Source organism: Numenius arquata, chromosome 4, assembly GCF_964106895.1.
Source record: "Numenius arquata chromosome 4, bNumArq3.hap1.1, whole genome shotgun sequence".
NCBI lineage: Eukaryota > Metazoa > Chordata > Aves > Charadriiformes > Scolopacidae > Numenius > Numenius arquata.
Genome location: NC_133579.1, coordinates 2,923,510 through 2,937,126, shown reverse-complemented (window position 1 = coordinate 2,937,126; position 13,617 = coordinate 2,923,510). Strand labels below are relative to the sequence as shown.

Here is a 13,617-nt window from a genome sequence, read left to right as displayed (position 1 = left end):
ATCCTATAGGTCCCGTCCAACCCAGGCAATTCTATGGTTCTATGATTACATCTTCTGACTAAAAGTCCTTGGTACGTCTTTGCTCAAGAATTCAAAGAGCTCTTCATATAGCCCAGTTTGCTAAAGCTGAAAGGTATTTAATTGTATCAGTTACCAGCAATTTGGTGTGCGATGCTTCGAGAAGCCAAACAGGCAGAACCCTGTGAGACCATCAGACTAAGCAGTAGAGAAGACGTCTTTATTCATTTTGGTGGGGGTTTTGAGCACCCTCTTCCACTTAGCTCTAATTTCCTCGGTTTATAACACTCCTTTGGACATTCACTGCCCCATTTCCCTGCACTTTCTCAGTTTTCTGCTCCGTTCAACTTATTTTTGCTTCCTGTCTTTGAATTTTTCCCTTTACTGTCTCCCACTCCTCATACCTTGCATTTTGTTAGCGACACAAACAGGACCACCACGTGGTCTTCCTTTCTGTTTCTTTGTATCACCCACATTCAATTAATTCCTCAGCTTCCCACTATATGCCTAAAGTCCATCATAAGCCCTGAGAACAGCAGTCCCACAGCAAAGTAAAAAAATACCAGGATTCATTACCGTTAAGGACAAACTCAGATTTGCTTGAGAGCCACTAGAAAGCTGTGACCATTTTAACGAAAAGGTTAAATTCATGCTTGCTTGCTTGCGGTTAAATTCTACTGAAAAATCCAAAGAATAGTGGCCATTAAGGAAAGAGAAATTTATCGTTGTAGTTACACACTGGGAAACTGAAAAAGAAATAATTCAAGAAAAGATATTCTAAAAACCATTACATTTCTACTAAAAAGGCTGGCATACGTGAATGCAAAACCCAACAGAACATGTGGCAGGCTAGACTGCCACGGTACTTTAGGAATGTTTCCCTTTTTTACAGTTTCCCAAAAGAGAAATGAAAGATCAGCAATTGCTTCCACAATACCCCTTCGTGATCAAATGAGAGGTGCCTTGTCAATCAGACAGTTGAAATGCACACTAATTAGTGTAGCGGCGTGAACTGTTTATTTTAATCTGAAATTGCTCAAATGAGGTATGTGGGGGAAAAAAAAAAAATTAAACTCATTAAAATCACAAGCTAAACCGATCTAAAGAACGAAAACTCCCCTCGGACTAGAGGAAAAGAGCAAGTGACTTGAAAAAACGGTTGTGTCAAGTCTTGGCATATTTGGAAAAGCCAGATGATATAATTGTGTAGGATTGTAGTACCTGCTGGTAACAAATCTCCCGCTGGATGTAAACAGAGAGATATATCTATATCTATATTACAAATATATACAAATATATACTATATATATATCTCTATATAACAAAACCCAAGACCAACCTAAAGGGCAGACCAGAGTGCTGGAGATGCCACTGGGAACCCGTTTCTCTTTTTCATTTTTTAATTTCTGTTTCTTTTTTTTTGATCAAGGTAGGTGGTCAGCTGTGCTTCTGCCACAAACCTGGTACCCGGCTGTTTTATTACCTACTCTCACACAACAGACTCTACCACTTTCCCACATAGAACCTCTTCCAGACCCTCATTCAGACAGTTTTCCATTAAAACCACCTAGAATTTATAGAATTTGTATTTTAGGATGATCGTGAGAAAAATTATCTTCATAAGTACAGAAAGGGACAGATCCTGAAGTCAAACAATGTCAGGCCTCGTAGCTGACATAAATTAGCGTGTCTCCACTGAAATCACAGCCTTTCAGGTGACTAACCCATCCTAATTATCTTACAATACAAAGGAGATGATTTAAAAATCACAGATGACCTAAGTTTAAGAAGAGTTTCTAGAGTTTAAGTTTTATAGCATACAGCTACCTTGCACTTATTTCATTTGAAACTTTAAAATGCAGATAATTCAGCTTAACACTGGCACAGCACCTCTGTCTCCTGTTTTTACAAGAACGAGTACCCAATAAACCTGCTGCGAGGGAAATTGTAGAAAAACAAGCAAAATTATACCGATAACACGAGAACAAGAAAGAAAAGTTGGGTGTTTTTTTTTTAAGTTGGTCCATTAAGAGTTCTAATTTTGTCATTTATTAATTCCAGTGCCTGGCATATACTTGATGCACTCTCTGTTTGTCTGCTAATGATTTGTTTTTCTCTGTTTATTTAGGTGATGGCAAATAATGCTTCGATCCAGTCCTGCCACCCCCCTTCTCAAACACAAGCCGTCAGTAGCACCTCTCTTCCCCAGAAAGTGGAATTCCTCTGATATTTGGGAAAGGGACGAGCAGAGCTTTGTGACTCCTGGCGAGTACACGGATGTATTTTGCGACCCACTGGTTGGCGCTCGGCTTTTAGGTGATTCTTTGCTTTTGCTCTCAGCTCAGATGAAATCTTTGCACAAGGGATGTGGGCTCAGTAGCTCAACAACCGCCCCGCCATGCAATGACAAAACGTTTTTTCTTTCCTTTTTAAAAACCCTGTGGAAAATTACGTAACTAAAACCAACGACGAACATTTTTTAATCTTCAAAGTGAAGCAAGATTAGGAAATTCTAGCTTCATAATGGCCCGAGCAAACTTAATTCCACCCATTTGTGCACATGCTACGATATAATCTTTATCTATGGGATTTTATGCATTATTTTTTTTCCCCTCCCAGAAGAATGTCCTGTTTGCAGCACTCGATGGGTACACTTGGGATCAAACCAACGCTGCACATAATCTGGAATTTCCTAATTTCTAGGTGCTTGACTTTGCAGGCTCAATAACACTTTGTCATTTGGATGTCTTAAATATATAATTATTCAGATGGCTTAAATGTGCTTTTTGCTTACAAAGTCTTTTTTCTGTTTACATATCATACTCTAGCCTAAATAAACGCTAAGACAAAGGCCAAGCTGGCTGGTAGCCCAGAATGTAGCTGTTACCAAATTGACAGGGACCACCTAAAATTCATCGAAATGTCTAAATATTGTATTTGAGTTATAACTACATTTTAAAAGGCGATCTTTACCGAAAGAAAAACGGAGCGACTTTAGAAGAGCATAAACAAGTGGCTGGATAAAATGGGAATCGAATGGATTACGTCTGTCGAAGCACGGTCTGACTTACCACGGCTCCGCGTTACTGTAAAACACCAAACACTTAAGGGCAGGAAGTATCCCCATGTTACCATCTAAATAACTAGTGGGCTTAGTTTATCTTAACAACTAACTTCGAAACTTCCAACCAAAAAAAACCCGCCAACCTAAAACACGGCTAAGAGCGTCTGGACCTCTTCCCCAAAAGTAACTAATTCTGATAATTCTTTAGGTGACTGTTCCTTTTTCCTTAGAGAATCTCACATAGAGACTGATAAAATGTCCGGTAAATGTGAAAACAGCACAATTTAAAGGTGGCTTGCAAAGGAAAATAAAAATGGTACTTTTTCCAATCTACTTAACACCTGAAAGGTGCAAGGTTCGGTTTAAAGTCATCTTCTGCTTGTTTCCTTTTCGCTTTTAAAACTTTTGGGGTATCAACGTCTTGTCTTGCTTTTATACATAAGAGCGTTGGAGGACCAGACGACTGGAATGGAAGTCCCCCCCCGGGTTCCCATCTCAAACAGCAGAGTGATGAGGGATTGAGATATTTTTCACTCCTGGCTCTGTACCAGAAGGTTGAATTAAACCTTTTAAGAACAGCCAAACAAAATGGGAGTTTTACACGGTCTGATTAAAATTCCCTTTCCCCTCTCAAATGCCAGTTCCTTGTGACAGATGACGGCTAGAGATGATGGCTTCATCTCTGCTTTTCCAGCTACCTGTAATCTTCTAGTAAAAATAGGATAGACAAGACCCGATACACACATAAAATGAAACAAAACCTTTGCAGAAACCTTACATCTGCCTTTAAAACCAAAGCAAGCTCTTCAGACTGTCCTAATATGTCTTAAAAACCTGTAAAAGGCAACATAGTTTTGCCTCCTCTTGGGGTCGCTCTTTAGATCTAACCAGAATTTTACTGTGGCAAGATAGGCAAATCCCGGGGACAAGAACATGCCATACAGAAAGCACAAGATGTGGTGAAAATTGAAAATTTACTAATGCTGACATTCTGGCCTTACTAGATATTAATAAAAATCACAAGAGCGTGGGGTTAAGGTATTATACCTGGTCATGGCTGGCTTCAATGGAGCTTCCGATACCTTGGAAAGTCATCTGCACGGGAGACAGTGTCAAACAGGTCATACACTCTTTGCCATTTTGTCTATCACTGTAGTGTACCTATAACAGAATAACATACGTAATCTGCTAAACACCAGGTTTGTACAAGGGAGTCATGCTAAAACACCGTCCCTTTTCAACACGTCTGCAAGAAGAATTCCAAACATTTACATCGAATTCATCTTTCATATAAAACAAGGAGCCTGTCAAATAATCTAGGTAGCCACACACTGAACTGGGGCCAGATCCTCCTGCTGCCTGTTGGAGGGTTTTTAAAGTGCCGTGTTCATCAGTTTCTGAGACCTCTGAGACCGAATTCGAGATGTGGTATCTGTATGATTACGAGAATCTAGTTTCAAGTCATAGTTTCCAGCCTAGATGTCATTTCTAACAGCATTTTTTGTAGCTTAGTTATAAAACATCCATGTAAATCGTTACACCTCCAAAAACTTGGCAGCAATAGTTTAGATTTTTCAATTGTAATTCCATTTCTACAAAAAAATCCACTAACTCTTTTGACGTGGCTAACGCTGCATCTTTGGATTTAGTTTTTGTAATTACATCAAAATGACAGATAAACCAGAGAAGAATTCACATTCTTCTTGAGATGTCTAGGCTGTCCTTTGCTAAGAGTAACTCGTTCCAAGTAACTCATCGCTAAGAGTAACTCAAGATGTGCACGTTGAACTCGAATCTGGCCTAAAATACAGAGGAAGATAGTAACTTCTACTTGAATTATTTTCTTTGTCTTCAGGTTTCCTTCAGGTAGTGCTTAAACCCCCGAAAGAAAGGATGGATTTTAATATGTTGAGACAAACTGAAATTAAATGTTGCCAGCGTCCCGTTATTAAGAACAGGTTGCCACTCATGCTGAATTGCTGAAATATTACAGTTCTCTGCGTAGCTCCTGGCCTCTAGACAGGCAGATCAAGCACTTTGTTCTACGGGAGAGGTGGAATTTGGTTTATGGCGGTAATTTACATTGGCTGGGTGACCCCTGTCAGAAATGGAAAGAGAGATCAGCTCTGCTGGAGACAGACCTTTTATGTTAGTATCTATTTACAGCTGGGCCGCTCTCAGGCAAAAGCCACATGATAAAGCCTCATTGTGACATTTAGGCTACGAAATCAAACTTTATTATTTCTGGAGACAACTAGGAACCGTATCAGAGTTATTCCTGCGGAAACGATTTAGCGATGTATACGATACTTCATTGTACAATTAAATCCCCGGTGCCTAACTCTTCTTTTGCCACAGGTGCAAATTGGGAATGCTTCAGCCGAAGCAGAACCGGCGCATGAGAGGAAAACCAAGTCGGTGCCGCATTTAGATTCATAGATTCATAGATTGGTCCAGGCCGGAAGGGACCTCCAAAGGTCATCTAGTCCGACCTCCCCGCAGTCAGCAGGGACACCCCCAACTGGACCAGGTTGCCCAGGGCCTCGTCGAGCTTCACCTTGAATATCTCTAGGGAAGGGGCCTCAACCACCTCCCTGGGCAACCTGTTCCAGTGTTCCACCACCCTCATGGTAAAGAACTTTTTCCTAATATCCAATCTGAATCTCCCCTTCTCCAGCTTAAAACCATTGCCCCTCGTCCTGTCACTGCCGGCCTTTGTAAACAGACCCTCCCCAGCCTTCCTGTAGCCCCCTGCAGGTACTGGAAGGCCGCTATGAGGTCTCCCCGGAGCCTCCTTTTCTGCAAGCTGAACAACCCCAGCTCCCTCAGCCTGTCCTCATAGGAGAGGTGCTCCAGCCCCCTGATCATTTTGGTGGCCCTCCTCTGGACCCGCTCCATCAGGTCCATGTCCTTTCTATATTGAGGGCTCCAGACCTGCACACAGTGCTCCAGGTGAGGTCTCACCAGAGCAGAGCAAAGTGGCAGAATCACCTCTCTGGATCTGCTGGCAACACTTCTTTTGATGCAGCCCAGGATGGGATTGGCCTTCTGGGCTGCGAGAGCACATTGCCTGCTCATGTCCAGCTTCTCCTCCATCAGCACCCCCAAGTCCCTTTCCTCAGGGCTGCTTTCTAATACCTCATCCCCCAGTCTGTATTTATACTGAGGATTGTTTCTTCCCACGTGCAGAATCCTGCACTTGCTTTTGTTGAACCTCATGAGGTTCATCTGGGCCCACCTCTCCAGCCTGTCCAGGTCCCTCTGAATGACATCCCGTCCCTCTGGTGTATCGACAACACCACACAGCTTGGTGTCATCTGCAAACTTGCTGATGGGCAAACTTGCTGATGGTGACTTGATGATGACTTGATGATGCTGATTTCAGAATTACTTGACTGGCAACACATCCAAACAGCTTTGGCCGTGGCCAAAAGTGAGACACGGAACACGAGATTCTTGTGCTGTGCACAGAAATATTGATTTCACTCGTCCTTTCTTAAAGCTTTCTGGATTATCCCCGTCTCTCTTCCTGTCGACCCCCCCAATCTGTGCCTACTAAATTGCTCGTGGCTCTCTGCCAGCAAAGCCATACAACTCACTTAGAAACCACAAGAGGCCCCTTTGCATACACAAGGGTTTAACTTTGACTAATCGAGAGAGGTACGAAGGTATGAAATCTGGCTTGCAAACGTAAACTGAAGTTCTTTAAACGTCAGGGACTACTGTTACGGCAAGGACTTAGCGAGCTTCCACGACCGTGGTATCTGGATGTTCTGCTGAGTACGCGTGGCGGGAACGCGACGGGGAGAAACGGGGCAGAAAAGCTCAAGAGGACGATTCTGTGCTGCAAATATGACGTAGCAAAAGGGGCGAAACCTGGCGACCGAGAGAAGTACATGGCTTAGAGCACACATGGAAAAATGGCCCTTTCTGAACTGTAGAGCATCTTTCTAGGCTTATTTTTAATGAGAATAGTATGACTAAGGTTACACTTTGCTAACTGGAATAAAGCAAAGTTAAACTTAAAGCTGAAAGGAGATATCCAGAGGAGAAATTATGATTCCTATTACGTGACACTATTATCTGCAATAGCGGATCTGATCCACACTTCCTTTAGACCCCCACATTAAAATTGCAATAAATTCAGAATTTTGGTATTTTTTTGTAAGCTTAACTTTCCCAAAGGAATTTCATGATGCACTTTTGGCCTCATCTGAATGCATCAAGGTCATTACTTGGTAATTTCTTAGACAACAGTCCACTAATTATCTCTTGCCCTGTTGAAGCTCTTCAGTTGAACCAAAAGAATCACTTTCTAGGTTAATGATATGAACAGTGATAGAAAAAACAAAAGACTGGACTTTGAACGGGGAACAGAATAAAACTTTGTCCTTTCATCAAATCTCTCCAGTCTGCGGAGTTGTGCAGTCAGCAGAAACATTCCGATTTCTTCTACATTTGGCACGCGTATGTGCAATTCCCTGGTAATCCCGGTTTGTTATTTATCAGTCCAGCTGCTGCTTTCCTAAACTCTCTCTTTTATTCCTTCCTTCTTCAAACTGGACCTATGAGCCAAAGTTTGGAGGCTTTTTTTGTCGACCAAGAGTGCTAGGTATTTACCTATTTGAGCAGAATGTCCGAAATAGGCGCTCAGGAAGAAATGGTGGTAGCCAGATAGTTCTGGCACAGTCCGAATAGCAGCAGATGCCTCTAGGTTTTTGGCCAGCAGTATGTGGCAAATATTGGAGTTTATATGCCCATGCTATCATGACTAAGTACGGGAGGAACCTGAATGTCTATAAAACCGGTTTAATAATATCATATCATCTAAGGCAGAGGAACACGAAGGCACGGCAAATACCTGAGTATCTGCGACCACGGAGCGGTGCCTGAAGGCTGCCCAAGTGCTCCAGCCGTGATTACCTGGCCGTTACTGAGATCCACCACGGCAATAATACTTTTCTAAGTTCCTCAGCGCCTTCCGAGTCAGCAGTGCTTCGCTAGAGCTCATCTCCGCAATAACTCTGGGAGGGAGGCAAGGACACTTCGCGGACAGACGATAAATGATGAATCCAGATTCACTGGGCACTGGCAGGAGCGAACGGCAGCGCTGGGACTACAACCTCACAACTTACACCTCCGGCTTAACCACAATCGGGCATTTTCCCTTTCCATATATTATGGAGGTAAAAATAACAGAGTTATGAAAGTAATTACTATCTGTGTCCAGGACCTAATTTCCAGGCTTCCATTTTTTTGTAATTAAGAGACCCTCACAAATCAGCTCAGTGAGTTTTAAGGATTAAACGGCGATGAAATTTCACTCATATTAAAATCCAGAACGTTTTATTTGGGTAACGTATAAGCAGAGATTTTCTAGAACAGCAGTAGGATCTGTTTAGAAAATAAGGGCCAGCAGACAGGTGTGGGCAGCAGGGGTTGTGCAAGTTTCTGAGTTTCTCAGAAAACCTCCGAGGCAGGACTCCAGCCTCAGCCCGTTATGAGTGATTTACCCGTAATTCTCTTCCAAGGTATGACTGCCCAGCACAAAGCAGGGCCACAACAACGAGATCCCGGCCGTAACTCTAAATGAGCCTGCTCGTTTATTGGAAAAAGCAGAGAGCACCGCTCGCTTTTCCCCTGGGAAACTACACACGTGGAGAACCTGAGATAAATGACGTATAACCCGCCGAGGAATCCCAAACTCAGGGCCCCGCTGCGCCGTGTGGGCAGGGCACAAAACCCCCGGCTGTGAAACGCAAAAATGCAGCCCGGGCATCAAAATAATGACATAAAATTCTAGAAGGAAATTTTTTCCACGAGCACACGCCATGGATTTGCTCACACATGTATGTTCTCACGTTCGATATTGTCCCCAGACGCAACCGTATGTGTACATATACGCATACAGAAATGCATGCGAAGGTCCGAAACCATTCGACAACTATGTTGAAATTTGGCCCTTGTTTTTAATATTTTAAATTACTGAAGAGACGCAAATATTTCGATGGAACATTTATAGCTTCACATAAAGGAAGATACAAGATGAATGTTCACAATGTTACGACTGAATGTGGAATGGCATAGCCAAAATTCTCAACCTTATATCTTAGTTTATAAAGGAAAAACTAAATTACGCTGCACAAAACTGCACAAGAAATTACATTTGAGGTTAATTCTGTCATAACGCTGCTCCAAAAGCAGGAAATCTCCCATTTCTTTTGTATTTATATAAAGATGTATCTTGAATCTAGCTTTACTATAGCACCCTTCCCTACGTGCAAGTGTTCTGATAGAAACTGTGAAAATATCACAGGATTTGCCTTGCAATAAGCTCCTTTAACACATTGGATCAATATGCAGTTTCAGGTGACGGCCACAGTTAATCTGCATTAATTATCCTGTAAATACAATGTGCTAAGTTTAAGCAGGGGACAGTCTGCTGGTCCAGCGGGCACTTCTGCATTTGAACATCCATCCTCCTGCACAAACAAGGGCCAAGGTTTACTCATTCCCAACCGAGGAAGAGGAGCAACCTGTTATATCACCACATAGTAGTTAAGCTTAACCACACTAAACTACTTAGAAACGAGCTAACTGGGCATTAACAAGAGCTTGAGGGAGGAAAAATAAAGGCTACTATTTTCACACACTGCTGGCTTAGATGTTCACAGTTTGAAACACAACTTCTGTCTGCCCAAACTCTTTCTTTCTTCAACATTTATTAACTTAAAAAAAAAAAATACGAATTACCAAAAGAAAGAAGTCATCTGTGACACTGGAGTTCATGTTTCCAAACCAAAAACTACTCCGAGTCAAAGCATCAGCAGGAGTCTTAGAATGCTAGACAGAAATAAACTAGGTAATAAAATGCCATTATGTTCAGCAATGCACAAATCTTCTGGATTGACAAGCCCGGACTATTTTGTTAGAACAAAGGATGGTATTCCCTTAAATCTGCCCCTTAAAGGGAAAGCACTCGGTTTAGTCCTGAATCCGCAGAATAATTTCCAAGATTTTACATACCTCTGGAGTTACAGTAACAAGCAAATCAGAATGCGTTCAAAAACCAGATGTTAAAATAGTCATTTTGACTTGGACAAGAGTCTCATGAAACATTTTTCTTTAGTTTCCCAGTGAAATGCCTGTCTTTTCCCTATTGGTCTTTTATCTTCTTCTTTCCGTTGCCCATCTACTGTTAGTCATGTCATCTACTAAAAAAAAAAATTAAACAATCCTCTTTGAGCTCAAACTCTGTTTCATGCGTATTTATCGGTGAAGAAATACTCCTGGCGGGAAAATAAATTAAATATACTTGCTCATTTCAACCATCTTCTCAAAGCCAGTATTAGGAACTTTCACAGTACAGTAGTCTAGTACTTAAAAGCGTGAATCCTTGTGTTATCCATAGGGCTCTCCTAACAAATAACAGATTATTCTCTTCAGACACGGAGCAGCATGAGAGAGATTCCAAATACCACTTTGCATTCTTACTACCTGCTTTACAATTCCATATATTTTACTGATGAACGTAGCTTAGGAGTACGGTGAAAACAAAAAAAAAAAATAAAACTGGGGGAAAACCCCCATTGTATGAACAAAGTCTTTTATGAGAAGTTGAAGCACAGATACAAAAAAACATGACTGAGATGAAAAAAATTGTCCCAGATGAAAAAATAAGACATATAACAAAAAAAATTTCAAAAAATCAGAAAAAAAGCGTTGAATCAAACTGTTTCCTGCAACGCTGGAGTTCCTTGATGTAGTGCTATTACTAAATATAGTATTTTACTAATCTCAGCAGGGAGCTGGCTAACTGCATGCCCGTCAGATGTTTTTAATGGTCACCCCCCGTGGAACAAATCTAAGGAGTCCATGAAAAACACCCGCATTTTAAAAAGCCCCCTCGCTAGATCATTAAGGAAAGATAAAGGCCTGTACATTGGGACGTGATATATAACACAATCATTGTGTCAAGAAAACATATGTTTGATTAGCGCGCCTCGGGTTCATTAATCGCCGTGTCTGCCTCACAGCAGTGGGCAAGGTTTCCACCGTGGCTACTGCTCGGAAGGGTAAAGACACCCAGTAGCTCAAAGAGTGACAGTTCAGCAGTAAATCTTCAGCTGGTCCAGCGTGTTCCTCTCTCAGAGTTTGAACAGCAGCTGGACCGTGGTCTTAAATCTTCATTGAAATACAGTCCTAGGGTTTAGACTTAAGAAATGGGCCATTACTGTACCATAAATAGGTAAAAACGAGCAGTCTAAAGGCGTTGTCACAGGTCACTGCCAGAGTATTTTATGCTCCTGACTAGAGTAGGGCAGACGCTTGACATCTAGAAAAACACTTGAGGTACAAACAAGGCTGAAAAACACTTACTTGATAGAGTTCCCAAAGGGAATATACAAAATATCTGCTAAACGCAAAACAAGTTTCTCATCTGAGCCAAAGAAGCTTGTACGTCCTTTTTTTCATGCTCTTTAGATACCCTCTGAACTCAGAGCTCCTGCCTCAGGGACGCAGGAGACCTGCAAAGTTTGGCCGTAGATTATGCTCAGTCAAGCAAGGGAGACCCAGCTCCATCCTACCTCTGGATGTGATGTCTGGTCCTAATTAAGAGAAAATGAGCTGACGGCGCTGCGGCGGCAGCAGCACCCAGGATACTCAGCACAGTGAGGTGCTCACTGTTCACCTCCCACCCGCTGCACCTTAATCCAGGTATGAATTTGTAAGGACAATGCTCCTTTGGAGCCCACCCAAAGCGAGCAACCATATTTCCGATGGCTGGGGTTTACGGGTGAGACCTCTTTGTCTGACGGGGAAGCTGAAATCAGGAGATGGGACACGGCTTTCTCTAAAAAACCACACTGAGGCTGAAGAATCCCTTGCCACCCCACTCAATTCCTCTCTCCTGTAACTAAGACATGTATTATTTTATAGACATAGTAGAGAGTAATTTAACTACAGTGACCTAAAACACTGAATACAGTCTTCCCCCCCAAAATGAATAAAAAAAACATGATGAAAAAATAATAAACTAATTATTCAGACATGAAAACGCTGCAAAGCACTACAAAATAACGCCAGTTATACCTGACGTGCTTTTTGCAGAAATAGCTTGTCTGCCTCTGATCCATTCACCCCAACTATTCAACTAAATGCTGTAGTTTCAAGGAGAGGAGCTGAAATTAATTTTATAATTCACAGTCACAGTAAATATGAAAAACCGCCAACCCTGGGATCTCCAGTTTTCATCACATGCCCTAAAAAAAAGGAGGGAGGCGAGGGAGTCTGCGTTCTGCCGATAAAGTACACAAGGATGAGCGTGGCGGGGAGCGTCTGCGGAGGAGCCTGTGTCTCGGGTACCGTCCTGAACAACTCGCTAAAGGGAGAGAGGAACTCGGTTAGCCTGGAGAGAGAAAATAGTTCAGGTTTAAAATCACTTGGTAGCAGGAGCGTGGATGGAAACACGCTCTGTTTCATTACGGAGGTTGTTGCTGGAGCGAAGAGCAAGGCATTAACTGCTCTCTCTTTACAAACGGCGCGTGAAAGCCCCCAACGCCGCGTTAACGAAGAGGGAACGGGGTGACCGTGAAATTGTGAGTACAAAACCGGCTGCCGGAGTTTGCTTAAAGGCCTGATGCTGCTACAGACACTGGGTTTGTGCACTAACCTGGGCACAGGGCAGTACGGGAAAGAACCACCTTTCTTTAATACAAACAAGCAACAGCCATTTCACTTCCGAAAACTACCCTGCTTCACTGTGCTCCCGGTTCTGAAGGAGACAACAGCCAAAAAAATCTCTGAAAGGCTTGGCGTTAGTCACAGCGAGACAAATAAATTGTAACTCGTCTCTTCTCTCCTTCACCTTTTCATGGAATCACGGGATTGTCAGAGTTGGAAGGGACCTCCAGAGATCATCTAGCCCAACTCCCCTGCCAAAGCAGGGTTGCCCAGAGCACATCACTCAGGACTGCATCCAGGCGGGTCTTGAAGATCTCCAGAGAAGGGGACTCCACCACCTCCCTGGGCAGCCTGTTCCAGGGCTCTGGCACCCACACCAGAAAGAAGTTTCTCCTCATGTTTAAATGGAACTTCCCATGTTCCAGCTTGTGCCCGTTGCCCCTCGTCCTGTCACGGGGAACCACTGAAAACAGTCTGGCTCCATCCTCCTTCAACCCACCCTTTAGGTACTTGTAAACATAGATAAGGTCTCCCCTCAGCCTTCTCTTCTCCAGGCTGAAGAGCCCCAGCTCTCTCAGCCTTTCCTCGTAAGGAAGATGCTCCAATCCCTCAATCATCTTAGTTGCCCTACGTTGGACTCTCCCCAGCAGTTCCCTGTCTCTCTTGAATTGGGGAGCCCAGAACTGGACACAGTATTCCCGTTGTGGCCTCACCAGTGCGGAGTGGAGGGGGAGAATGACCTCCCTCGACCTACTGGCCACATTCTTCCTTACGCAGCCCAGGATCCCATTGGCCCTCTTGGCAACAAGGGCACATTGTTGGCTCATGGAAAGTTTGCTACCCACCAGGAC

The 13,617-nt window shown here is 43.0% G+C and overlaps 1 protein-coding gene across 5 annotated transcripts in view; it reads right to left on the bottom strand.

Moving 5' to 3' along the window:
* The window catches only part of STAU2 (staufen double-stranded RNA binding protein 2), a 191,642-nt gene that overhangs the window by 64,343 nt on the left and 113,682 nt on the right, over nucleotides 1-13,617 (bottom strand). For 3 of the 5 annotated variants that reach the window (XM_074146275.1, XM_074146273.1, XM_074146272.1), the window contains one exon: nucleotides 4,130-4,243. The exons of the other annotated variants lie outside the window; for them this stretch is intronic. In XM_074146275.1, the coding sequence (XP_074002376.1) occupies nucleotides 4,130-4,243 (114 nt within the window). The remainder of the gene's footprint in view (nucleotides 1-4,129; nucleotides 4,244-13,617) is intronic. 5 annotated transcript variants of the gene reach the window in all.